Source organism: Alosa alosa, chromosome 20, assembly GCF_017589495.1.
Source record: "Alosa alosa isolate M-15738 ecotype Scorff River chromosome 20, AALO_Geno_1.1, whole genome shotgun sequence".
Taxonomy (NCBI): domain Eukaryota; kingdom Metazoa; phylum Chordata; class Actinopteri; order Clupeiformes; family Clupeidae; genus Alosa; species Alosa alosa.
The window spans coordinates 18,514,654-18,542,055 of NC_063208.1; the positions used below are offsets into that span (position 1 = coordinate 18,514,654).

Here is a 27,402-nt window from a genome sequence, read left to right on the forward strand (position 1 = left end):
CAATTCGATCTCACTTTACGCAGTTCCATGCTGCGCGCGCTCTAGATGGGATTCTATTTACCAGCTCTGGTCGAGTGTTTTCTGCACCGCCCAAGCTACGTGATTTTCTTTCTTTCTTGCTTGCTTTTTTTCTTATTTAAAAAGAACAATAAGACTTGCTGATTATTTAATTTTAATAAACAAACACCTATTCGGTGTACATAAAATCAACATTTCTTTCAAACAAAAAATCAACACGAAATTGGTTTGTCTCTTTAATTATACAAAATGTTTCCTTTTTTAATCAAGTATTAAAGGATGTTTGGGCCACGACTTTATAAGAGTAGCCTATCAATTTAAAAGAGTATCAACAATAATAAACAAATAAGATAAACAAATCATAATATTAGTTTTAAAAAATTAGATAGAATTTATTATATAATATTAGTTTTAAAAGTGGCCCACTACTAATACAGTCATACAGCTGCAGGCTATTTCCTCGTGAATTAATAGTATCATATGGTATGAAACAATTAGCCCTCTGTTCCCATAAGAAAAATCTTAGCCTGCTTTTATAGCTCCTAAAGAGTCCATAGACATATACAATGCGCATAGAGGTAGGCGCATCTTATTTCAGGTCCCAAGTTTACATCATTTCATCTTCTCTCGGGGATTCTTCTCACCTTAATTCGCCAACCGCCGGTAGGCCCATTGCCACTGGCCCGACAGCGAGAGTGGCTACTTTCCTGTAAAGTGCATGTTTCCATTGAAGCAGTAGGCTAGGCCTAGCCTACAACTGTACTGCATCTTTTACAGATCTCCATCAGTGCAATCATAGTATGAGTCAAAATTCTAATATGATGGTACAAATGACAACACATCAATGTTCAGGACATGATTACATGACCTTGCACTGTTCAGCATTAGGCGGAGTTGCCATAGATGTTGGAACACTTCCCATGTTGAGACTGAGCCCCTGGAAGGCACCAAACATGTCCTCACTCCTGCCAGGGACATTGGAACGGACCATTCCGTTGAAGTCACGAGTAAAATTTGTCTTGTGTGTGGAACTCAGCCTTTTGGAGTCCTGAAAACATTAACAAGGGACAGAGGTGCGCATGCACACTGTTTAACACCACAAGTACAACAGTAACTACCAATTTAAGTTTGCACAAAGGTAAAGCCAAAGATCCTTGATTACTAGCTCCGCTTTAACCCTCTCTGGTAAAGCCATGTAAAGTAGGCCTGTGTGCTCATACTCACCATGGACATGGGGCGATGGTTTTGGAAGCAGGTTCTTCTGGCTGCTCTCTGGGCATTCTTCTGAGCTACCTCAGTTTTCCTCAGATTTCTACAACAGGAAGTTATTCAAGTGTTAAAACCAGGAATTATATATATCAACATACCAACATTCTGTGCAGTCTGTTAACAACATATGGAAGTATTTTCAACTTGCCTCTCTCTGATGAGATCGCTTTGATAGGCTTGGATCCAGGAGTCATGCGTCGTATGAGACAAGCAAGGGGCGCTCTTTCGGCGACCAGTCAGACTCCTTCTGCGGCTCCTGTGACTGTCTTTCACATGGGTAACGTAGGTTGTGAAATGCCTTAGGGGAGCACCCAGAGACTTCTTCATCTTTGAGTCCATCCTGTTGAATTATACAATTGTTCAGAATATATCCAAATGTATCCATCATCCTCCATTACATCTACAGCAGGTGTGAGTTGAAATAGTCATGATGTGAAAGCATACAGGCCTAAACACATAAGCCTATATCTGTTCCTCAATAAATTATTCTAGTAATAATATGAGGCTCAGTTGGAAATTAAACTACTGAAATATACGAAGATCCCAATATTATCTCATTTCTGTTTCTCAATGGCTTCAATTCTACCCAAAAGCACAAGTGAGAAGGGCTTCACCTTGTTCGCCAACGTAGTCCGTTTGTCGACTGACTTCACTCTGCTGACTTGTTTCTGAAAGTCTTGCCTTTATAGCCTACAGTCTTATAACGTCTGGTCTCCTCCTGTGACTCCTCACAGCTGAGGACTAAATACAGACAATCTCATTAGAGACAACAGCTAAACATGCGTCAACACGTGCCAACTGGCAGGGGACTAAGCAGTGCAAAGCAAAGTTTGAGACCCTCAGCCTCAGTAGAGGACAATGAAGCTGGACATTTCTAGTTTACGTTTCAAGATTTCTTTTAAAGGAAGAAGAACAAGTAGGCTCATCAATGTTGTGTTGGGATATATTGCTGAGACACATAAGCACATGAACAGATGGGAGAAGTCATGCCAGATGTCTGAGGGTGACAGGTTGTGTGGAAACTTGTGGAAAGGGTGAATGAAGTCAGTTACTTCTGTCAGTGACGCAAGAAGTTAATCCAGTTAGTCAAACTTCATCCGCACATCTGTCTTGACTTGTTATGGGAGAAATATACAACTTCGAGTTAAACATAGATCTCCTTGGTTCAAATCAGAAACCCATATAATTTTTTTTTTTCATTAATGCACAAAGGCAATGTTGTGCAAATACCAAGAGTTTAAGGAGACTATGAATTATGGGTAATGTTCATTTATCACTAATTTATTCTCAGGAGTTAAGATGAAAATGAGTGAAGTAAATTCACTTGTTGAAATTGACTGTGAGCTAAAGTATTTTTTTCCAATGAAACTCTGGAATGGCTCTATAGGCCTACCATTTCAATGACCCTAATAAGCATTTAGGCCTACACTGACAGTATCTTATATAGATTTGGCGTGACTAAGCTGCTTTATAAATAGTAACACCAGCCATCCGTGATTTCAACATGTGCTGTCCATTGGCATATTCAACTGTATCCGTGTGGTGCTCAGAAGCCAAGGAGAGGGATGAGTCCACGAAAGACAAACTAAGTCAGAACAGACAGTAGACGAAACTGAGGTCACACAGACTGATACAGACCGTAAAGCCCTAAAGAGAGTAGATCAGCTGAACGTACTGTACCACCAAGAGTGCACTACCCAACCTAGAGGGAATATACACCAGGGGCGCGTTTCCCAAAACCACAGTTGCTAACTAAGTAAGCAACTTTGTTGGTTGCAATGCAATTTCCCATTGCCAACCAACTAAGTTGGTAACAGGTTAGCAACTATGGTTTTGGGAAACGCACCCCTGGAGAGTAAAGTCCAGAGTAAAGAAAATCACCAGAGATCCCAGTCACCCCAACAACTGCCTCTTCTCTGCCCTAGGCTCTGGGAAACGTTATCGCTGTCTGAGGGACACAGAGAGAATGTGGAAAAGTTTTTATCCCCATTCCCAAGCTATCCGTAGCTTGGAGGATCAGACCCAATCCGAAAGATTAAAGGTCTGGCTACAAGTAATGAAAATGGCCCAACTCGAGGGGCGGCACCAAGCATGCATTTGAAAATATCACTGCACGCAATTGGATAACACTATGACTAATGTTTCCAGACATCGACGTTGCAGCGCTGTCGTCATTTGTTAAGCTCGCCTCTTGCCCGCCTATATCAGATACACGGATGTGATTGGTGCAGCTTGGTTTCATGGGCAGAGGTAATGGGCATCATTACTTGTTGACAGTCACTCGCTGAGCAAATTTAAATGTAGCTCTCGCGAGAACTCTGGATTTCCAGGGTAATGCAGATACTGAATTAGGACTACTTTAGCAGGAGCACAAGCATGATGGAAACACCTCATGCAACTGCCATCAAAGTGGCTGTGAGTGCTTGCTCTTGGAATGGCAAGGCCATTCCTGCTAGTGTACTGTTAGGCCTCCACATTGCTGCTTGCAGCTATATTTCTATTTATTTTCTTGTTTATTTACAGATTGCACAGCCATGGACAGTGGACAAAGCATTTTACTACATATACTCTGTATATTTGTATGTGACTAATACATTTGAATTTAAATGAATTGAATTATGGGTCATTTTAATTTATCACTCAATTATTCTCAGAAGTTAAGATGAAAATGAGTGAAGTAAATTGACTTGCTGAGATTGACTGTGAGCTAAACATTTACTATTTCCCCCAATGAAACTCTGGAATGGATCTATAGGCCTACCATTTCAATGACCCTAATAAGCATTTAGGCCTACACTGACAGTATCTTATATAGATTTGGCGTGACTAAGCTGCTTTATAAATAGCCATCCGTGATTTCAACATGTGCTGTCCATTGGCATATTCAACTGTATCTGTGTGGTGCTCAGAAGCCAAGAAGAGGGATGAGTCAACGGAAGACAAACAGACAGTAGACGAAACTGAGGTCACACAGACTGATACAGACCGTAAAGCCCTAAAGAGAGTAGATCAGCTGAACGTACTGTACCACCAAGAGTGCACTACCCAACCTAGAGGGAATATACACCAAGGGCGTGTTTCCATACGGTGGACATACGGTGACATTTGGCACTAGGGCACACCAAAACAGATGGTTCAGAAACTAAATTAACAGAGCAAGATACAGAAATCATTGGCTCAGGACTGAATGTGTCATATCTGCCATCATTCTGTCACTTCTTGAATTTCCCCTCAACAAATCAATAGATCAATAAAGTATCTATCTATATATCTATCTTTAGCATTCGATGACAATCCCGGTTCAGTATCAACATGGGGCAAAAAGCTTTCAGTAATCATCTCTAAATATTATTGTTAATCATGGAGAACCCAGAAAACAGGTGCAGGTATTGAGGCAGGAGCTTCACTGCAGTGTATTTCTGCTTACATGTAGTGGTATTTTTCTTATCAGTGGATCGCTTTATGGCACAGTTTAATAAAGCCCAAGATACATGAAGGTTGGGGCTGTGAAACATTAGGAGCATTTCTATCAATTCAGTCATACTGATTGAAATAAAACTGTTTAATTGAATAAAGCTCAAATTGAGACATGAGTAAAAACGAAACATTTGCCTGCAGCAACCGGAGATGAGTGCTGTCAATGTGCTCTCATTACACCCAGGTTACAGCGGGACATCTTTATTCTACCGTCGTACAACCATACATAAGTACATATTCATTTTATATACACTTTTATACAGTTCTTTGCATACAAAAAAAAAAAAAAAAAAAAAAAAAAAACAACAGGAAAAAAAACATCCAGTTCAGCTTGACCAAAATAAATACTGTAAATGTGTGCTGTGTGGGCTGTTGGGACGACACACCCACACACCGGGCTACTGCTACAAAAGGCTATCATGTGTGTTGAGTGTGCATACTAGCATGGCGTTATCAGCCAAGCTGGCTTGAGGCCAATTTGTGGTGCCACTGTTCAAGAGTGTAGTCGTGAGACAGTGTGCCATATAGAAAACCCATGACCTATTACATTTAGGTTACACCATCTGACAGCACACCTGCAAGATCCTGCTAGAGTATGCTTGTGAAGCCCATTTGAGCCAGGGATGGTGTTGACTCACACCATGCTTATTCAGTGAGCTTTGCAACAACCATCCATCTGAATAAACAGTTACTTTCCAGCCATAGGCACTGCCAAAGTACTGCATCCCTCAGTGTCAGACAATGAAGGGAGGCAACTATTTGGGTCAATATTCCCATCCAAACATCCAAAAGATACACACAGAGCCAAACAATAGGAAGGAAGGTCAGACATAGTTGTATTTATTAGTCTGAATAGGACAGGTTGGAGTGATTAGTTAAGTCATTTCTGTTTGACTGATATTTGGAAGAACTAAGAACAGGTAAAGGAGGGGGGCATCTTGCTCCTTAATGGCTCTCCACCAATCGGGACAGGAACACTAAAGTCTGGCTGCATGCGGGACGACAGCCACGTGCCACTCACTTCTCTCAGTCTGGATTTGAGTGCTTTTGGATGGTGGAAGGTTCTAGGACTTCTCTGCCTCACTCTGCCTACTTCAGACAAAGTTTCCTTCATCTAGTTCAGGAAAACCTACTCCCATATTTAAGCTCTACCCTAAATCACAGCTTAGGCCATTTGGTTTTCAACACATTCCTCTTAGTGTGGAAGCAAATGGCTAGAAAAGGCCTCGAGCTGAGCGAGTGCCACAAATCTCTTTGAACCTTTAAGTGTCATAGTTTATGGGTTCAGCTTATAAAAAGAAGGAGAAAAGAAACAGACAGGAAGGAAAGGAAACATAAATCCCCTACCCCTACCTCCCCCTCAATAGTCAACAGTTCCATGTGAGCATTCAAACTTAAGGTAGCCCCAAAATCTTCACATCTTCTTCGGTTTGACCTTTAAAAACATTCACCAAAAAATCCACCTTAAGTTCCTGCACGCATGCTGGTGTGTGGGTGGGGCGGAGACGGAGGTGGGGGAGACAGGCGTCACCGGCTGATGTCCCGGCTGCCCTCCCAGCTCTTGGAAGTGGCTTGGTCACTGGCGGGAACAGAGGTAAAGAATGGGTGTCGCAGAGCGGCGGCCAGCGTCAGGCGCTTGGAGGGTTCGTACTCCAGCATGCCCTCCATCAGGTCAAACAAATGGTGATGCTCCTCAGCTTCCGACAACAGGTACCGCTGAGACATGAATGAAGAGCAACCATGGAAGGGGGAGGAACAGACACGAGTGAGTGATGGAAGAAACAGCAAGTAGACATGTACTGAAAAAACACAAGCGTCCACTTTTAGCTCTCAAAGACCTTGACCAATGTGTGAACCATCTAATATGTTTAAACAGTACCATCCTTTACTAACTCACCCCACCTACCCCCCTTTCCCACCCCACTTTATTTTTATCAGTTAAATTCAAAATCAACCACTTTCTCACCCGAAGAGGTTTGCAGTTCTCTCGAACATATCTGCCAGCTGAAGAGTTCTCATCCCAGTCAAGACGGCCATGATAGAAGTACTTCTGTTTCCTGTTCAGAACAGAAAGGGATACCACGATGACGCAAAGCATTTCTTAAATCAATCAGAGCTAATGTCAATCAGCAAGCCTTTGGGGGAAGAAAAAGGCTAAATCGATGCATGTATTCGTTTTCTACTATACCTGGTTTTGCGGATCATCCTGGAAGGCACTGGTCCCAGAATTCTTTCCATCATAGCCAAATGTTCTCTATTGTCATGTGTCTGAAGTGAGAGGAGGGGGAAAATATATACATCAGCAAATAAAATCACAAAAAGTACTAGTTAGAATCAATCTCTCAATTACACAACCCTCAAATGCAGACAATCTTGAAATTGTAAAATAAATGGGACTTGTGTATGTGTCCTTAGAATGTTTGTTACTATACCTGAAAGAGGGTGAATCCCAGGTAGTACTCAAACAGAATGCAGCCAATGCTCCAGACGTCACAAGGTTGACTCCAGCCCAACTCTACAGAACACACAAACAAATTACCCTGCTATTTCTACATCTGTGACGAAAGCATGCAAGGTCCAGCCAGACATTTAAACACACATGCGCGCACACACACACAAAAAAATGTTTAGAGGCAGAGCAAGATCAATCTGTCAAGGCAGAACATATAACCATAAATGTTGTTGTCTCTGTCATAAATGAGTTGTCTCTGAAGTCTGTCCATTGTAGCAGCACATATTCTGTAATGGGCGACATCTAGTGGCTATACAGAAGTAGTGACAAGAACTCTTATGCAAAGACCAGAATCAGTACACCCTCAGTTTATGCAGTGACGCAGAATGTGCACCAACACAAACTCTCCGGCTTACCCAGTATGACCTCTGGGGCACGGTAGTGTCTTGTGGAGACTATGGTGCTGTGGTGCTCGTGGTCGAAGGTGGCGCTGCCGAAGTCCACCACCCTCACCGCTGTGCTCTTCACCGTCCTCTCCTCCCGTTTCTGAAGAAGAAGCAAACACCATATAAATATTTAGCCCTGTTCTGAGTACTGGCTACAGGTACTGTTCTGAGCAACAAATGCAGATTAACCTGTTTCATGATGGATGTCTGAAACGCACAAATCCTCAAGTGCTAGCAGGCTTACCTTCTCTACATTATAAGTCATGGTGAAGTCCGAGTTGACAAACAAAATGTTCTCTGGCTTCAGGTCTGTGTGGGTAAGCTTGTTCTCATGGAGAACTTCAGGGTAAAGAGAGTAAAAAAAAAACAATTAAAGGTATAAATACACATTACACCAGTGTTTCTCAAACTATGGGTGGGCCCTATGACCCCAAAGTCTGACACGACCAGGCCTTAGCTCAAAGAGAAAAACTGTATTACACAACACGCTCAACTATAGACAAGAACAGACAAGGTAATTAAACCAATGAACTGGCTCTACTGCATGTGAAGACATGTTTCACTGACTCACTGGGACACACACACACCATAACACAAAACACACCACCCATAAGTAAAAAGGACATTTTAACAGAGAGGCAAATCTGGTAGGCCATGTGGCGCACCTGACTAATTGAGTAAGCCAGGTAGTTATTCTCCTTCAAGAAATCAAAGGTGCTGAGGGCCAGCAGCTCAAAGCTGATGCACATGTGGCCATGATAGTCGAACCAGTCGAACATCTGGACACATAGGCTGCAGGAAGAGGGGGATGGTAAGGTGGGTGAAAGGAATTAATAGAAATTAGGGGGATAAAAATGCATCACAATTTCCTGTGTATTAGCCACATTGTGTATAAACAGCTAGACAGTGTTTTAATGCAAATTAAAAAAGAAAAATCAAAACCATGTATTAACTACAGTGCCCAGTGAATCAAAAGTAGATTAGTGCTTTCATCAAAGAATGAAAAAACTAAATGCCTTCCCAAGTGTACCCTGTCCCAGTGTATTAACCTCATAGATGAAGAAATTAAGCAAAATCTCAAAAATGTATAAACCTTAGTTAATAGTACAGTACAATAGTTACAGTAGAACAGTACAGTGCACATGTTTAGACATTTTCCTCAACACATCTATTTTGTCTCTCTTATCTACTTTTTTTTAAATACCCCCCTCATTTTAAAGTATTACTTCAAACATACCGAAAGCTTTTGCTCAGTATTGTATGTCAGACATAAGCAACATTGATATGTACAATATATACCGCTTCACATAATAATATATTAGTGCATATGCTGCAAAGCTATCACCACTTTAAAATTAACTATGCAAAAGAGCCATTTGATTGGTCAGACTGAAGTTGAAGCAGAGTTAAAAAGGTGCTTGTCAAAGTCGTACTTTTTGTTCTCGGGATCCTTCTCGTTTATCTTCTCGAGGACGTTGATCTCGAGACGAGCCGCCTCCCTGTACTTCTCCACATTCTTGATGATCTTCAGTGCCACGTGAGCGCCCCCTCTACAGACACAGAAAGGACATTTTGTTTTGATTTAGTATCTCCTCCTCCCTCATCCAATGCCCTGCTGTAATCAATGGGATGCAATCCTGCCCTTCCACATTTAATGCAACCAAATCCTGTTCAATTCTAATAAAAATCCACCAAGGACCTCCATGGAAGGCAAACCAATCCATGATTTTCAGAAAATGTAATAAATCATATAAAGACACATGGATAATTGATTGGATTCTCTCTGTAATGTACTTACAAGAGTAAATGTAAATAAACAGTAATTGCACTCACTACTGAATAATTTCAATGTTGTCTGTGCACCGTTGAGTACTTTGGCTCTCTCACAAATCTGTACAGTAAACATGTGATGAGGCAGATATGTATAAAGCTGTGTGTGAGAAGTGATAAGTGGCTACAAAAACCTGATAAATAGAAACTAAACCAAAAGGAAAGCTAAGACCACCTATGGTCACATTTCTCTTGTAAAGGAAAACACTGAAATTCAGCATGTTTTTTTCCTCTATATTTTGAAACAACTGTATTCATCACTGGGTCTTACCTGCGATGGTCAATACAGCGCATCACCCTGCCAAAGGTGCCCTCTCCCAAAGTGCTGACAATCTCATCTGTGACACAAATAGAGAGCATGGGGAAAGAGAGAGAGAAAAAGAGAAGAGATAGAAAGACAGTGGGAAAGAAGGTAAAGGCCTTAGATGAGTGTGCAAAGTTAGGTTCAAGTGTAAATGCAGGCAGCAAAAAAAGCTAGCAGCCCTGTCATGACTATCGTCTCATGGATGTTTTACACTTGCCAAACACACTTAAAAGACAAGAGAATACGACAATCAGAAGGGTACTATCAAACACTAACAGAAAAGGACAAAGGGTTATAACAGTTTGAGAATGCCTGTTTGACCATAAATGTATACCCTACCAATAGGAAAAAAAACTCTAAAAAAGGTCACTGGTCAACTACAGTTGTTCATTATAGGATTTTGTTTCAACTGGCATTGTTTTGTTTTGACTAGCTATGCACCGACATTAAAAATGGGACCTATTAAGTTGTCAAGACAACTACCCTCAAAGATCAACACAGCAGTCTCTTACGCCCTCACGCTAATCATGGCTGTGCGACAAAACGATAACAGAAAGATTACACTGCAAACTTGCCGAAAGAGGATAATGAGGATTACACTACAGGGAGAAAACACCTTCATCAACAAATCAATTAGGACTATAATCCAAATGGCCCCTGGAAACATAACCGCACACGCATATTGTTTCGGGGGGCAAATTAATACCGTCGCCAACTAAAAAAAAGCGAACTTTGATCAATTTAACTATGGTCCTCTGTGCTTAGGCCCAGATTAGGGAAAACTATAAACAAGTTAAATCTAATTATTTGTTACAGGCCTACCCAGTTTATCTTCAGGATGTACTGAATGTGCACTTGAAGTAGTGCTAAAAGTAGTCTAACAACAATAAGAAGGTGCTAAAAGTAGTCTAACAACAATAAGATGGTAGATAAGAAATCTACCACCTCACAAACATTATTTGGTTTAGCTTAGAGAATGTGAAGCGGTTTACCATTTAGTCGGGCTACATTTGACGTTTTTAGAATGTGTGAGAAGCTTGACTAAAACTTCTCCCTCATATTTTACAGGCTGCTCTTTTCTCTCTTGCTTTCCGGATCACCACAAGACAGGAAATTAGAACGAAACAACAAGTTTAGTAACACTACTGTGTGGACTGATCAGATTTAGATTTGGTAAGAAGCCACTATTTGCAAGAAAAAAAAAAAGATTTTCCATATCCTACCAAAAATGCTACTTCTGGGTCATTCCACGTCAATTCAACCACGGCCCACGCACTTAGGTCTCAAAAAATTCTGAAAAAATTACTAGGTGTACCTATGTTACCCAGGAGACACACTGTAAAATTACTCTTATGTAAGATCAATACTTTCCAAGATACAGCCAGTTTTACAGGGGGAGGGGGGTGTCAATTTTGTTTGGCTCTTTTTTTTGTCAAAGTTCACAAGCCCACAGCACAAGAACTAAACCATGTAGGAGGCTCAAATTTTGCATACTGCACATAAATAGGAATAGTATGTAACAAAATCGTCACGTTTGGTCTGGATAATCCTACATGGTCATAGCTGTCCCTCAAAGTTGATACAAATTTTATTGGAGTTTTTGGCTGGGCTCTGTTTAAGCCTTCAGAAGACATATTTGTACTCAACATAGGCTCTTGATTTATTTTCCTTACTGAGACAAGTAGAAACACTCTCACAAAAAACAATGAACAGAAAATAAATCCCTTCAGGGTCTGAACAGCAAATCATTTTGGTTCATTTTTTAAATATTTTGTTCTTTATTCTCAATGATCTTTTCTTTTTAAAAACACCAATTTGACTTGTCTTATGCAAATCTTTCTTTTTCATTTTCCACCCTGAACATGGGCAAAATGCACCATTGACATAAATATGTTTTGTATAGAGCTACCACAGGTTACTCTATACAACCACAGGTGGCAGTGTGGTGACTATATAAAACATATAGTCAATGGGGCATTTTGCCCATGTTCAGGGTGGAAAATAAAAAAGAAAGATTTGAATAAGACAAGTCAAATTGGTGTTTTCAAAAAGAAGGGATCATTGAGAATAAGGAAAAGCATCTTTAAAAAATCTTTGTATATTCCCACAAGGTGTTTGGGTGCTCTGAAAATTATAACCAAAATGATTTTTCAGACTTGTGAGGTCTGCTGTTCAGACCCTGAAGGGATTTATTTTCTGTTCATTGCTTTTTGTGAGTGTTTCTACTTATCTCAGTAAGGAAAATAAATCAAGAGCCTATGTTGAGTACAAATATGTCTTCTGAAGGCTTAAACAGAGCCCAGCCAAACACTCCAATAAAATTTGTATCAACTTTGAGGGACAGCTATGACCATGCAGGATTATCCAGACCAAACGTGACGATTTTGCTACATACTATTCCTATTTATGTACCACCATGCAAAATTTGAGCCTCCTACATGGTTTAGTTTAATTGTGGGCTTTGTGAACTTTGGAAAAAAAAAAGAGGCTGGACAAAATCGACACCCCCTCCCCCTGTAAAACTGGCTATATCATGGAAAGTATTGATCTTACATAAGAGTAATTTTACAGTGCGTCTCCTGGGTAACATAGGTACACCTGGTAATTTTTTCAGAATGTTTTGAGACCTAAGTGCGTGGGCCCTGGTTGAACTGACGTGGAATGACCCTTCTATTAATCAGGAACATTTATTCGCCAGCTCAGGAATTGCTCGATAACTTCTTTATTTAGTCTAAGAACATTTTGCAGAAGAGAAGCAGAATTTAAGTGTAATCCACTAACAACCTTCTTCTGTAAAATACCAATACACTTTCATTAATGTAAAGGAATTTTTGTTCCTTGTGACAAAGTCAACCACTAATCTGGGCCCGTCACTAGTGAAACGTCTGCGCGCCCTAACAATTTACAAACCCTGACAGTTACATATAAAAAAAGAGCAAATAAAAAAAAAAACTGAATACTGAATGTATGGATTTGAGGAACAAATAAAAAGAAATGTATCTGCAAACAGTACTGACCACAGCTACAAATACATCCACCCAATCCCACCCACTCCCCCCACAAGAAAACATCATCTTCAACGCAATCCCTCCCTGCCTGCTTTGGGCTAGTTGGAGAGAACATTCTACCATGACATGGTGATCACCACCACCACCATCATCATTTTCATCCTCCCCTTGTGAAATTCTGCTCTATGGTTGAACTGATAGGGAGAAAAGTTACGATAGGAGTAGAATAGTGGCAGTGTGTACATCTCTCTTGCAGGACGTCGCCAGTCCGACAGATCAGGTGACCCTCCTCGTCGTCCCTCACACACACCGCCCGCGTCCGGCTGTCACTCCGCTGCAGTAGGGACCAGCCCATCCCGTGTTCGGAGGTCACCGGCGCGACCGCAGAGGGGAGGAGGAGGAGGAGAGGGGCAGAGAGGAGGAAGGGGGGGCAGCCGTGACCATGGCGACAGCAGGGCGGCGGAGCAGCGCAGTTGGTGTTGTTGATGTAGGTAGATTTGGTTGATCATAGGGCGTTTGGTATGACACCACGTGTGGAGATATATACAACGATAGGGATATAGTGCAAGGGAACAAGTCAAAGATCACATTTCGCCCCCTTCTGCCTTTCTGTCCCCTGTGTTCTGCCCCATCAACCCTCTGCCTAGCCTCATCCTGACAAAAATCACAAGAGCAACCTACATCATAACATATTTAGCAGAACTAAAAACAAGCAGTTATTCACTGATTAGTCTTAAAAAATAGGATGATTCTATCCAGAACAGTGAACAATATCAACTTATGTAAAGCCATGGAACAAGGTGACAGTTGAAGAAACAAAAAAACTTCAGACAAGGGCAAAATGTACCAACTCATTGGTAAGCACCCTCTCTCTTATCACTGCTCGACAGAGGTTAGAGAAGAATAGAGCAAGAAAGAAAGGTACAGCGAAAGAGAGAGAGATGCTTGCGTCTGCTACTCTTTCTTTGCCCTTACAGGCTGCCTGAAGTTAAAAATATACATGAACCAGAGTTAAAAAGTAAACTCCAGCATGTTAAACCCCCTTTAAAGAGGACCTATTGTTGCCTCTGGACTATCACATCTAACCCCAAGCAGACTTCATAAAAACTAAAAATTCAAGACAAAACAAACAAAAACAAAAACCCCAAACCAAAAGGAAAAGAGTTCACTACTTACCGAGTCCAGGGGCTGTGGAGAAGAGAGGGTTATGGAGAAGAGAGAGATAGAGTGAAACAAGAGACAGAGAGGAAGGGGAGAAGAGGAGTGAGAGGCGTACATGAGGACGTCTCGGGGTGGGCAGTACTCACCGAGGACGATGGGCTATAGGACCTGGTTCTACGTCGCCTTCGTTTGTGCTTACGCCTGCTGCCCTTGCGGCGATAGGACTGGTCACGCTCGCTGCGGTCACGCTCCCGTCGGTAGTCGTAGCTGCTGGGGGAGAAGTCTCGCGCGTAGTAGCTGTCAGCTGCCGAAGCCCCGCCGTGGTCACGGTCCCGGTCTCGACTGTGTTCCATCCGCCGGTAACCATCACAGTAGCGCCGATCGTACGGCCTCCGATCTGCAGAGCGGTTGTCATAGCTGAAGCAGACAAAGGAGGAGTGGTTAGTAGAAATTTGCCACAACTGCAGTTGTGAATGAACAGATGCATACACTGGACAAAACATAACCAACACCACCACCACTAATCCATTCGCTGTTTATGATAAGAGACTGGGCTATGGTCTAACTCAACTGAACTACCTCCCTGAACCAAGATAAATTATGTTACATGCCATGAGCATTTAGGAACACATGAAAACATGTCATGAGGTGCAAGCAATAAAATACAGTGAGGAAACATGAGATAAACACACATGGACACACAGAAGTACCTCCTGGAACGTGCATAGCCTGCCTCCTGTCGATGAGCTCGGCCCCTCCTGTCCCTTTCGCTGCTGGTGGAGAAAGATGGCGAGCGGCGATGCCTTTGCTTTCGCCCGCGGTCCCTCTCCCGGTCTCGATCACGGTCCCGATCACGGTCCCGATACCGGTCCTGGTAACTGCTCCGGCTGCCCCGGTCTGAGGACGGATATCGTCTTGAATGTGGCATCTGTGAACACAATGGGAGGGTAACCTTCATGAAATCCATTGGGGAAATAGTGGACAGAAGACAGAAGTATAGTTTTTAACTTTGATTATTTGAGATTGCAGAGATAGCCATGACTACAAGCTAAAATGAAGTAATTTCCACTGTTGGGTGAGAGAAAATGGACATAGGGCCTACATCTTTGGTTTGCGCAAGATGGTTATTGTCAAATTAACTGTAAAAGTGAAAAGGATAAAATGGCAATTTGGTATCTCTTACAGATGCGTTCGAAGAACATCTCATAATCCTCTTTACTAAAGCTACAGCTAACGTTATGTTGTTCGTGGTTAGATCAAGTATCTGTGAAATAAAATCAACTTGGTCATGTTCGTGTGTGTACAATGCATTTTTAAGAAGAAAGGGACCAGCTAGTGGCTGTGCGTACTAGGGGAGTTTATTCAGTCGAACTCCAAAATGTTGCAGCCCAGGCTGATCCAAGTTGCAAGTTGATAACTAGCATTCACTTACGTTAGCAAAGTTCCACAAACTAAGATGATAATACCGGACCAATTAGTCGGCTTATATGCCGAACATGATTAACGTAATATAATAAAATATCAACCGTGTGTGATGTCAATGTTAAACGACTAAAGATAAACATATCGTTAGCTTTAAATTGGTCTACATGCGTCTAGGTGGCGTTGTCCCTGCTAGAACGAACTCGCTGGGCGCGTTAAACTCGTTAGCAATAGACTACTTAACGAGAAAATGGTTATTAGCGTTTACATTACGTCTTTCGACGATGTTCCACAAATAATGTTAACATAACAGATCGATACTAACATTTGTTATTATACGTTAATATTATCAAAAAAACCTGCCCAGCTAATGTTATGTCCTCCTGCTGTAACCAGCACATCATGCCCAAAGCCTTCACGTTAACGTTAGCTGATACTGATTTCTCTGCAAACGAAGACCGCTCTTCGTCTTATTTTTGCTAGCTAATTTGTAGTCCTAACGTTATCCCTAATGAAAACGTTAGCTTTTAGTTTGCTAGTAAGGCAACATAGATTCTAGCTGGCTTAAATAATGTCTGGCTCTCAATAACTAGTACGACTATTTTCGACAGGCTCGTATTAGCTTGAGTCGTAACGTTAGCTATGATAGATTATTATAGCATAGTTCTAGCTTTCAAATGTAGGCTACCACGGCTTAGCTAATGCCCGATCGAATCGTTTCGGTTTATATCTTACATTTTCGTCAGTAGTTTGCCAGCAATCAGTAATTTAGAGCTTTTAAGGTTAATGGTCAAATGAGTGTTATCAGCTTTCGAGACTTCGAATAATGTTTGCTTGCTATTGAGCTACCGTTAGCTAGCTATCTTTGCATTCACTGGTAACGCTGACCGCCATCTTGTCTCGAAGATGGCAGGCTTGCATTTTCTGGCCTCAAATTTAAACATCGGTTATACATTCTCTTCGTACTATGGTTCAGCGAACTCAGGTAAGGCACATGTCGATACTACAACCAATATTTTCTGGCATACCGTTTTAGCAGCGAGGCCTGTACGCTTGTCCCACAGGAAATCCGTGTTGACTCTTCATTCACTCCTCCGTATTTGGTCTCCGCTAGCTATTCGATCACGGAGTTCTCTCCACCCCTGTCTTCAGCTGTGCACGCTTATCGGACGTAAACAATCCACTATTCATAAGTAGCTAGGCCTAAACCTAAACTGGGTTTACTTCCCTCACAGACTGGGTTTCAAGTACCATACGTTTCCAGACTATACCAAAAACACAAATTTGAGACCTGAGACGGGGTTCTCTCCAGTCTTCAGCTGTGCACACTTATCGGACGTAAACAATCCACTATTCATAAGTAGACCTAAACCGGGTTTACTTCCCTGGCTAGTTTACATTGAGTTATGTAGGCCTACCACACAATTCTTAAGCTTCCAGACTATTATACCAACAAGACAAATTTGAGACCTCACAAATAAATGCACATTTCAGTAAAATCTTAATTTTATTTGAGGTAATTTTCAGGTAGTTCTGAACATGGGGTCTCCCATCTGTTACAGAATGCATCTATACCTCCAGAAAATTATTTTACCAGAAAATTACAAAAATATCACACATCTCACTTATAGGGATATGTGCAGTGACTTTGATGTTTTACTTTTGGGTTATACTCCTGCCTCACCTGCACCTGTATAAAGGCTTGTGCACAGGGACAAGTTTTACTTATAGGGATTTGACTTTGATGGTTATACTCCTGCCTCACCTGCACCTGTATAAAGGCTTGTGCACAGGGACAAGACTTGATCCCCATGTTCCTTGATATCATATGGCTCTACTTCAATCCTATCTGAGCATTCTTTGATAACCTTCTCTGATTAAAGTTCACCAGAAATAGTTGTTGCCCAGTATCAGTGGGAAAATGTCAGAACTGTATTCCCTAACAGTGTGTTTACATGCACCCTAATAATCCAATCATTATCTGATTTCTGGGGTCATCAGATTATTCAAGTGGTCATGTAATGCAATATGCTTTATTGGATAACAGCCATTATCGGATTATGAAAAATCAGATTAACACACCTAGATTTTCCCCAATTGTTCGATTTCTTTGGTGCATGTATACCGTAGGCCTATTTCAGAATTAGTTAGTTCTTTTACATCTGTGCATTGGTACAAAGCCAAAATGTAGTCAAAACGCAAGCAGCAGCAGACAACAAACATGCCGTGCAGCAGCAATAAACCCACAAGCAAAAGACTTCTGGAGTGAAGAGGAAGTCAATTGTAGGCCCTATGCTTAATAAGAAAACCCTTAATATACTCCATCTCGACAGTAGGCAATATAGAAATGGGAACACACTTCGAAAAGCGTCAGCAAAAATGCCCAGATGTTTTGAAAATAATAGGTAGTTTGAGTTTTAAGTCATGTACTTGGAAATAAATTTGACTAATGGACAAAATCATGTAAACCAGTTTTTTTTTTCGATGATCACATTACTGAAGTGCATGTAAATGCGCCAGATCAGGTTTTTCCAGGGCAGTCGTGGCCTACTGGTCAGGGCTTTGGGCTTGTAACTGTAGGGTTGCCGGTTCGATCCCCGACCAGTAGGAACGGCTGAGGGCAAGGCACATAACCCCTCACTGCTCCCCGAGCACCACTGTAGTAAGGCAGCTCACTGCTCCAAGTTAGTGTGTGCTTCACCTCACTGTGTGTTCACTATTTCAAAGATGGGATAAATTCAACCAAATTCCTTGTATACGCAAGATTATTGCCAGTTATGGTCATGTAAATGGGATGACTGCCAAGCAACATTGATCAAAAAGTTGCATTGGGTAGCCGATCATCTGAGACTGCATGACATTTACATCCAGAATTTGCTTGATAACTCAATCAGTCTTCCCTCAGTTGCTGTGGATATTGTTGTGCATTCCATTCATGTGTGATGTTTATTATGCTGCTACTTGCATTTGCAGCTCAGTCATTTTTTGAAAATTTTTTAATGAACAAAAAAGCAAAACAAACACCCCCACCCCCATCTCTAACCATAATATGAATATAATATGACCATATTATGTAAACACACATAGACCCCTCTTAAGTTATTTTTTCATTTTATTTTAAAAAACATAAATAGAAGTCGTACAAGGGATTATTTATAAAATCACATTAACAGAAAACCTTCTACAGCAGGCGTCCTGTACATCGTTGGGAGCCACAGTTACACAGAAGGACTTTCCCCTCCACACTCCCCACCTCATAATTATAGTCCCATGTTAGCTCTGTTCCAGCTTTGACACGCCTGAAGGAGAGCAAGAGAGGACAAAAGTAAGGAACAATTAAAAAAGAGAAAAAATCATTTAAAAAAAAAACTCTTTAAAAAAAGAAAAGTTTGTTCCAGCTCAAAAAAAAACAAAACACATGTATTCATGGACACCATCGTGTAACACTATTTCAAGGGTTTGCAAGGCACATCTAAGTGTGATATACACTGCAATTAATCCTTGAAATGTAAAACAGTGAAGCAAAATGTGTGATCCAATGCACTCTATGTACAATCTCCTGCTTGCTGAAAAGTGGCTGCTCAAACTGGACCTAAACTGATTCTGAAGCTTTTTGTTAAGATTTCTAAAAAGTACAAAAAAGAACGCGCAAGATTTCTGATAAGACCTAGGCCACGTCACACCTCTACCATTATGGAGTGAAAATGAAGACTCAATATTCTCATTTTTCCATTGACTCACTGTTTACTCACTTTTTGGTGAAGAAAGCAACCCAAGGGAAGCGGAGGTCATGAGTGTCCACAAACACATTCTGGACGAACAGGTTAGGATCACAGCTATGCTGAAAGACAAGTTGTTAGGTAAAAATTCAAATAATTAAATCAGAAAAAAAAAAAAAACAAGTTTAGGAAAATAAGATTTTTCTTTCTCATAACAACAGTACCTTGAAAAACTGAGAACTATGTGAAAATTGAGTTTTCCTTTAATGGTTAACCCTTAAGGGCGTTGGTTATGCATATGAACATCAAAAGCACTAAATCTTGTAATCTTGTTTCCCCATCTTGCCCAAGGGGCTTGAAATGGAGAGAATGAGAACTTCACCTGGCCAGGAGAGGATGCTATTGCTTACATTGAGGTAGCGCCCAAGGTTGCCCTGCTGGAGTGCATCAATTATATAACAGTTCTCCTCCCCATCAAAGAGCCTCCGGGTAGCATTTTGAGAGGGCGAGTCCTTCTGGCCACTTGGTTTGGTTGTTTCACCACCAGGCTTCACCTTGCGATGGGTGGACTTGACTGCAAAACCAGGTCGGGAACCATGGGAACCATGGGACCCTGTGGGACTCCTCATTTCCACAGAGACTGCCACCCGAAAAGAAACAATGAAGTGTCACAGACAAGAAAAACGAGTAGTACCCTAGTCATACAGCACAACTCAGAAGTTTTCAGACCGTTTTCAAGTTTTCCACTTTTTGTTATGTTTCAGACTCGTTTTTTCATATTCCATTGGGTCCTTAGTTACCTCTCTGACCAAGGCCCTTCGTTACGGATTACACAGTTTGGCTGAGCGATCTAGGAAGACTGTTGGTTGTTCTTTTCCATTTGAGAATGATGGAGGCTACCGTGCTCTTGGGCACTTTCAATTTAGCAGAAATGTTGTGTCCTTCCCCAGATCTGTGTCTTGACACAATCCTGTCTCGCAGCTATTTTAAGATGTAAACCATTTTTTTTGTCCTTTTTCCAAATTAGTTAAAAAAACAAAGCAATATTTGATTACAGAATGTAGTGATAGTGACTGTTCCTCACCCTTCAGTATCTTGGCATTTCGACGGGTTATATAGTTTCTTCGTATGGTTATGTCATCTTCTAGGTCATCAGCCACAAAACTGTCATCAGAACCGCTATGGTCCTCACTTGAGACGTCTTCGTCGTCATCATCATCATCATCATCATAATCTTCATCGTCATCAGTGTCAGAATCATCATCATCACTGTCCATAACTACCTGCATATCTGAGGACACAAAGCCAAACGCCAGAGAAGCCAAATTAATAAGTAGAAAAAGAAAAACAGCTTCCTAGATTTTATACTGCATGGGGCATATAGCATAGTTTGTTACCTGCAGTGCTGTTACTTGCTGCATTAGACTGGGATTTCCTGGTATTCTCTTTGCTGGCATCCTCGCCATCTGAACAGTACGCGCTGCTCTCGTAGCCCTCCTTCATCTTCTCCACACCCTCTATGTAATCCAGGTTAGCAAAGTACTCATCGCCAGACACCTTACCTTCAGCGTTAGCCAGTTCATCAGTCACTATTTTACCTGGACAAGACAGAAGCAGAAAACAGGTCATGTGTATTGTGATGACCATGCCATGCGCACTAGATGGTGCTTGGAGGTGAAAGGTGGATGTGTTACCTTGTAATGCATCCTAAGGCTGCAGAAAAATCACACTTGTGAGCTAGTGTCAACAAAGCAGTGCGGTAGCGGCTAAAGGTGAGGTGTGAGGCTTTAATCTGCTCACTGCCCTTACCTGCAAAGGTGCAAACGAAGGTGCCTTTGCCCACGTCGTCCAGGCAACGGATGCCCCAACCTTTGTGCTGTGTCTTAAACAACTCCAGCCGGAGCTGGGGGCCGTGCTGTACCACCCGGTTGCAGCACATCCGCGGGTCGCAGCGGCACAGCGGGTTACACTCATGCACCCTTAACAGCCAGAAAGAAACACATATGCCAATCACAACTCATAACAAAACTGTCTGTACACAACTCATGACAAACACAACTCATGACAAAACTGTCTTTATAACAACTAGATGTACCGCATAGCGGTACAAAATATGACCGCCGCTCAGTCCTGTACATCCGTTCCGCGAAAATAAATCACACTTCAATTTGTCTCCATATTTTACTCCATCCCCACTCTTGAAACTTTTGTGTATGCTTGTTTGGCATGCCTGAGTGTGTGTGTAGCGGCTGCACAGAAAGTAGCCTACTGGTGCTGAAAAGGTGAATAGATTGTAGAATAGCCAAAGAAGATGTAGCATTGTTATAAAACCTTTAAAATCTCTAAACAATCACAAGTAGGGCAGTTCATCACAGTTCATCCATTGCAACTGGATTGATGAAAGGTCACTTACACCTGTAGGCTACATTGTATTTGGGAAAAGCAAAAGGTATCAGCATAATGTTTTTTTTTTTTTTTTTTTATGTATTTATAAACAAAACATCTCTGTCAGTTCCATGTCGTTTTCAACAGCTATCAAAAACAAAGGTCATTTTGGATGGATGGATTTTTTGTGAATGTTTCTTCTTCTACATAAGATTTTAGTCATCTTTAGTTCATGTAATACTTTATTGTCAATGCACCAATTAAGTAACAGTAGTCTGAAACGTTATTGTTAATGCACAAATTAAGTAACAGTAGCCTAGTCTGAAGCGAAATGCTGTTTTACATCTAACCAGTGGTGCAAATAACTGACATGTCCAAATGGGCCTTGATGAAATCATTCGCTAGACTGTTCATACACATTTTAACGGGCCAAAGTTGAAGAGCTTTTGTCCGTTATTGTTCGTGCAAATATAGGCTGATTCATGTTCCCTTGCATTGTTTAACTGAGGTCCATGGCTAGTCTGGCTTTCATCAGACCAAGCTCAATCTTTTAAGAAATCAAAAAAATAAATAGCGGGCAGATCAGGCTGGGTTCACCCAGCCTAGTCCATAGGCACCGATATTGTTTAATTTTCGATTGAGATATACACGCTCTGGCTATTCTAAATGCAAAAATGCATCAGGGAGTTATGACAAAGCGGTAACTAACAAACTAGATCCTAATAGAAAGCTGTTAGCTTCCCTAAGCTACAGGTAGGATTATAAGGTAGGCCTATTTACAACATAAATTGTCAATAGGCTATGCTGGCGACACAAATAAAATCTCCTTTGGAAACCAATGGTTTCATGCCTTACAGTATCAAGCGGACTTAAACTGTCATATCGTGGCGAAAAGTTGTAATAACATTCATGCAGCTCCATGAGTCAAAGGCCTTGAATGAAGTAGCCACTTCTAAATGGGACCCACTACACAGTAGCTTAAGGTGTTTTGCTAAAGCAGCCATAATGAAATGAAGGTGTCATTGTTTGGATACTTCACACACCGCGTGCTTTTTAATTTCACAGACTACAACTACCAAGCTGTAATCAAAGCACATCGATTCCCCTCTCACACCCTGCTATGGCGCACTTTATAGTTTTCTACAAATGCAATCAATCAAATGCCTCCATCACTCAACCAGTGCGCTAACGGTAACATTACCTAGGTCCTTATTGATATTACAAGATTAGCATTACCTGCAGTAAAAACCAAGCATGTCCGATAAACATCCTCAGATTTATTTCGGCTTCAAGAAGAAATGGGAATTACACTTCATGTGAACATCGTCCTATCCTTATTAGATGTTCATGAAAAACAGTCCTTGTAGGAAGCGTCCATTGTTTTTCCAACCCACTTTTAACTTCCAACAAAATTAAGCCTCCTGCAGCGATCGCCATCTAGTGGACAAAGCGACTACTACTTCGCCAATACTGAAAATGCAGCCATGATGATGATGAATATTTATTTTGGCTTTCTTTTTAATCCTACTGAATTTGTAATTATGTATCGGCCGTTCTAATACCGATAGTATGTGGGTGCCTGTGTGTGTGCATGTGTATATGTGTGCACCGCCATTTACAGGCCAATGAGTGTACAGTCACTAAATGTACACATAACCTAATTTTATTAGACCCCCATGGATGAAATTCTCTGAAACTGGGCATATCCCCAGAGAATGCCAGGTCAATCATACACATAAAATTTGGTGCAGTTCTGAACATCTTAACTGAAGATAGGGGCGATTAAAGCAGAATAATATTGCATTTTCATTTTTACGGGGGTGGGGGTGCAAATCACATGAGTGATTATGAGCCAGGTTGATGTGGGCCCTTGAGACCAACATACCATAAAAGATTCTTCATCCTCAGTGCCACGGTTCAGGTATTTATTTAGGAAAAACTGTTTTTTTTAGCGGTTCAGGGGTTCAGGGGGACGAAATTAAATTTTTTCGTAAAAGTCTAGTGGGGCTACATACCCACCAAATTTCATGTACCCGGTGGTTGGTGTCCCGGGTATCAATGACCAAAAATTCAGGGGAGTAGATGGCCGGGAAAAATTCTTGAATTGTAAAGCGTGTACAAATTTATGTTTATGTGTGTGGGTGTGTGTGTGTGTGTGTGTAATGCGTGCTTGTGTGTTTGCCTGCGTATGTGTGTTTGTGCATGTGCATGCATGCGTACATTATATGTCTACTGTGTGGTATGTGTCATCATTATGATTACTGTAAATGTATGTGTGTGCGTGTGTATCTGTTTATGCACATGTGTGCACATGGAATGGGCTAACATGACCCCTGGAGGCAAACATACGGGAAAAAAATTGGTCATCCTAGGCCCTACAGTTCTCAAGATATTCACAGAGAACTGTGTCTGCCCTACCCTCCTTTCGGGATGTCCAGTCCAGCGGGGCTACAGATCAAAGCGAAGAATGGCGGTTCCATGCTATCCATGTGGGGGTACATGCCCACCAAGTTTTGTTTACCCGGTCTTTCAGTGTCCGGGGAATCCTTGTTGGTGTATCGTCACTAAATGTACACATAAATTATTTTATTGTAAAGGCCCCCATGAACGAAAGTACAGAAAACTTGGCATGCATTAGGAGGGTGTCATAATGATCCTACACTTTTAATTTCGTGCAGTTTGACCTTGTCAGCCAGAGATATTGTGATGAAAACACCTAATTGTTTGCTTTTTAATTTTTAACTAGGTGGCTATACATGAAATAAGTGGTAATGGGATGGGTTGACATGCCCCTTAAGACCAACATACATAAAAAGGTGGACCTCCTAGGCCCCTACGGTTCTCGAGATATTCACAGAAAACTGTCTCCGGCCACCTACAGGCCAGTTGGTGTATAGTAACATAAATTAATTTATTGTGTGGCCCCCATGAACGAATTCCACAAAACTTGCATACAGAGGGTGTCATAATGATCCTACACTTCCAATTTCGTGCAGTTTTGACTATGTTAGGTCACAGATACCTTCAATTACAACACCTCATTTTTACTTTTTGTGTTTAACTAGGTGGGCTATACATGAAATGAGTGGTTATGGAATGGGTTGACATGGCCTTGAGATCAACATACAAAAAAAAGGTGGTCCTCCTAAACCTTACGGTTTTGAGATATTCACAGAAAACTGTGTCTGCCCTACCCTCCTTCGGGGGTCCAGTCCAGCGGGGGCTACAGATCAAAACGAAAAGCGATGGTTCCATGCTATCCATATGGGGTTACATGCCCACCAAGTTTCGTGTACCCGGTCTTTCAGTGTCCGGGAATCATTGGACGGAAATTTGGGCAAAAAAAGAAAAAAAAAAAAAAAAAAATCTGACTAAACCTATATGACCCCCGCCTTGGCGTCATAATAATAACACAAACATAACATCTGAAGATGCAGCCATGGGAAAGCAGAGGATGGGAATCGTGAATTAGACACAGACACCAAGACAGAACACTTACCCTGTAACCAGAGGGGCAAGTAGCCTCTTGTGAGCATAGCCAGCATTTACATCCACAGGCCCTCCGGGGCACAGCGCTGTGGCCTCAATTGTAAGCTGGTGACACGAGCACTTCGACCTGCATCACGCACACAGAACAGACAGCTAATGTAACGGACCAGCTAGGTATAATAAACTCATGCATAATATGTACACTGTCTGTACTGCCTATATTGTATTGTATATTATCCATGTTGTATTTTGTCTATATCTATTGTCTGTGCGACTTGATTTACACCATTGGCTGGAACCAAATTATGTGTGTGTAGTAACTCATATTGCCAAATAATTATGATTCTGTTCTGATGTTTTAAGCCACGATCTGTGTCTGAAAACAAACACCAACACACCTATCCAAGCAGCCATCAGTGCAGTCACAGCCAACCAGGAAGTCTGTCTGGGTATTTATGTACACCCCCTTGCCTGGTTTCCTTTTGGCAATGTACTCGATAAGTTCAGGCCTAGAAGAATCTATCAGATTGATGCAGGGGATGGGCACCGTCTCGCTTCCCTTGGAGATGTCCGGGAGAGAGTAGAACACCTCCGGCTGCCTCGGTGGCAGGGCACGTTTGACCAACACGAAGGGGTCCAGAGAGAACATGTCCAGCAACAGGAAGTCGCAGCGCGTCTGGAACAGGAAGTCCTGCACCTGTTTCATGGTGCTGAGGCTCCGTCCACACGGTGAGCGGTAAAACACGTGGAACGACACCTGCATCACATAAAGGATTTTTTCTAAGCAACATGACAGATACTCTCTACATGTAGAGTAGTCAAGGATTAACCAGAGGTGGAAAGTAACGAAATACATTTACTCACGTTACTGTATCGAGTAGTTTTTCTGTGTATTTTGTATTTTTTAAGTAGTTTATAAAATCGGTATTTTAAATTTTACTTGATTACATTTTGAGTGAAGTATTGTACTTCGCTATATCAAAAATCCCATCCGTTACTTGAGTAAAAAAAAAAAGACTGACGAAAACAGAAAAGGGAGAAAAAAAAAATCGCGCCCTAAACCACTAGCCTAGTGATAATGATCAGCATGTAGCCTACAACAGGACATGAATCAAGCTGGCGCCATGCAGTCTTTCTGAAAGTGTTGGAGACTGGATCACGAAATGAATCAGATTAGCCTAACCTATGAAAGTGTATTTTCCGCTATTCCAATCGGTTGTCTCAGTTCGTTTTAGCACTGATTGCAGAGATATTTAAGCAAACACCATGGGATTTCGTGTTTTGACGTTTAGACTACCTTATGAATCGTGCAGGCGGACTACACCATTTAGCTCTTTAGCAAGGGAGAGTGAGAGTGACCTTACACAGTTTTCACTATGTTTTGTATACAAAATCCAGTCAGTCAAACTTTAAATTTCGTCTGACATTCATTTTGACATTTAATTTGGATGTTAAAATATTCAGGTAAAATAAATATATGGTGGAAATAAGTATTGAACGCTTATTTTTTTCCCCAGTAATTAGCCTAAACTTCCAGTGAGTCTATTCGAAATTTTCACCTAAACAGATTCCAGGGGTCCCTCTTGTGAATCCCGATCTTTAGTTACTTCCAGAACTATTTAATTGAATTGGCTGCTTTCAAGTCTTTCTGGAGCTTTCTCCGAGTGGTCCTTGGCTCTTGGAATTGACTATCCTTCTGACTCCCTGGTCAGAAATATTACGAGGAGATCCTGTGCATGGCCGGTTGATGATGCAGTGATGTTTCTTCCACTTGCAGATAATGGCTCCCATGCTGCTTACAGGAAGATTCTGATGTTTTGAAATGCATCTGTAACCAGTTTCATTGATATGTTTTGCAACACTAAGGTTGCAAAGGTCTTGGGAGAGCTTTTTGCTTTTATCCATCATGAAATGTTTCTTGTGTGACACCTTGGTAATGAAAAACCTTTTTATAGCCCATCAATATGTAGGCTACTAACCAAGCTTATATTAATTTGCAAAGATAGAAAGGATAACTACTCTATACAGATTCCAGCTCGTTCCTTCCCTTTCCTTGCCTTAATGCTTTTTCTTAGCGTGTTTAATACTTTTCCCCTGTGTTATTCCACTTCATTACATGACTCTACTTATGGAGTTGTTTGGATTTTTTATGTGTGGATTACCCGAGTTATTACTAATGCCTGGTGAAAATGTTGTGCCCCCTGTATTTCTACTATTCACAGGCCCTCTCCTCCATTGGGGCCCTATACTTCCCACTTTCCCCCCCCAGTACGACGCCCTTTAATCTGCTGAACCTTCTGCTCGTTTCCAAATATAAAAACAACTCTGCAACTCAATATTGGCCTGCCTGCCTCAGCTGCCTGTGAGGGGCTTTTCAGTTGTGCTGGATTACTGTTCACTGCAAAGCGACCCAAGGATGAGT

At 41.5% G+C, this 27,402-nt stretch overlaps 3 protein-coding genes across 7 annotated transcripts in view; all 3 read right to left on the reverse strand.

The window, feature by feature from the left end:
* Positions 1-229: 229 nt before the first annotated feature.
* Positions 230-3,005, reverse strand: si:ch211-81a5.8 (uncharacterized protein LOC560648 homolog). The gene is made up of 4 exons (XM_048229921.1): positions 1,902-3,005; positions 1,436-1,627; positions 1,243-1,330; positions 230-1,066 (listed from the first exon to the last, which is right to left on the reverse strand). Exons 2-4 carry the CDS (start codon positions 1,624-1,626, stop codon positions 878-880), a joined length of 468 nt encoding a protein of 155 aa, XP_048085878.1. The 5' UTR covers position 1,627; positions 1,902-3,005; the 3' UTR covers positions 230-877.
* Positions 3,006-4,881: 1,876 nt separating this feature from the next.
* clk2a (CDC-like kinase 2a) lies at positions 4,882-16,727 on the reverse strand. The gene is made up of 13 exons (XM_048229435.1): positions 16,416-16,727; positions 14,676-14,893; positions 14,112-14,382; positions 13,048-13,138; positions 9,764-9,830; positions 9,096-9,212; positions 8,258-8,454; positions 7,907-8,001; positions 7,633-7,762; positions 7,197-7,279; positions 6,953-7,032; positions 6,731-6,821; positions 4,882-6,480 (listed from the first exon to the last, which is right to left on the reverse strand). The coding sequence occupies exons 2-13, from the start codon at positions 14,891-14,893 to the stop codon at positions 6,292-6,294; spliced, it is 1,629 nt and encodes a 542-aa protein (XP_048085392.1). The 5' UTR covers positions 16,416-16,727; the 3' UTR covers positions 4,882-6,291.
* Positions 16,728-18,484: 1,757 nt separating this feature from the next.
* Positions 18,485-27,402, reverse strand: part of setdb1a (SET domain bifurcated histone lysine methyltransferase 1a) — a 42,018-nt gene continuing 33,100 nt past the window's right edge. For all 5 annotated transcript variants that reach the window (XM_048229813.1, XM_048229809.1, XM_048229811.1 and 2 more), the window contains 8 exons: positions 25,379-25,737; positions 24,991-25,107; positions 20,916-21,085; positions 20,504-20,704; positions 20,191-20,397; positions 19,517-19,746; positions 19,140-19,228; positions 18,485-18,686 (listed from right to left, as the gene is read on the reverse strand). In XM_048229813.1, the coding sequence (XP_048085770.1) occupies positions 18,569-18,686; positions 19,140-19,228; positions 19,517-19,746; positions 20,191-20,397; positions 20,504-20,704; positions 20,916-21,085; positions 24,991-25,107; positions 25,379-25,737 (1,491 nt within the window). In that variant the 3' untranslated portion in view covers positions 18,485-18,568. The remainder of the gene's footprint in view (positions 18,687-19,139; positions 19,229-19,516; positions 19,747-20,190; positions 20,398-20,503; positions 20,705-20,915; positions 21,086-24,990; positions 25,108-25,378; positions 25,738-27,402) is intronic.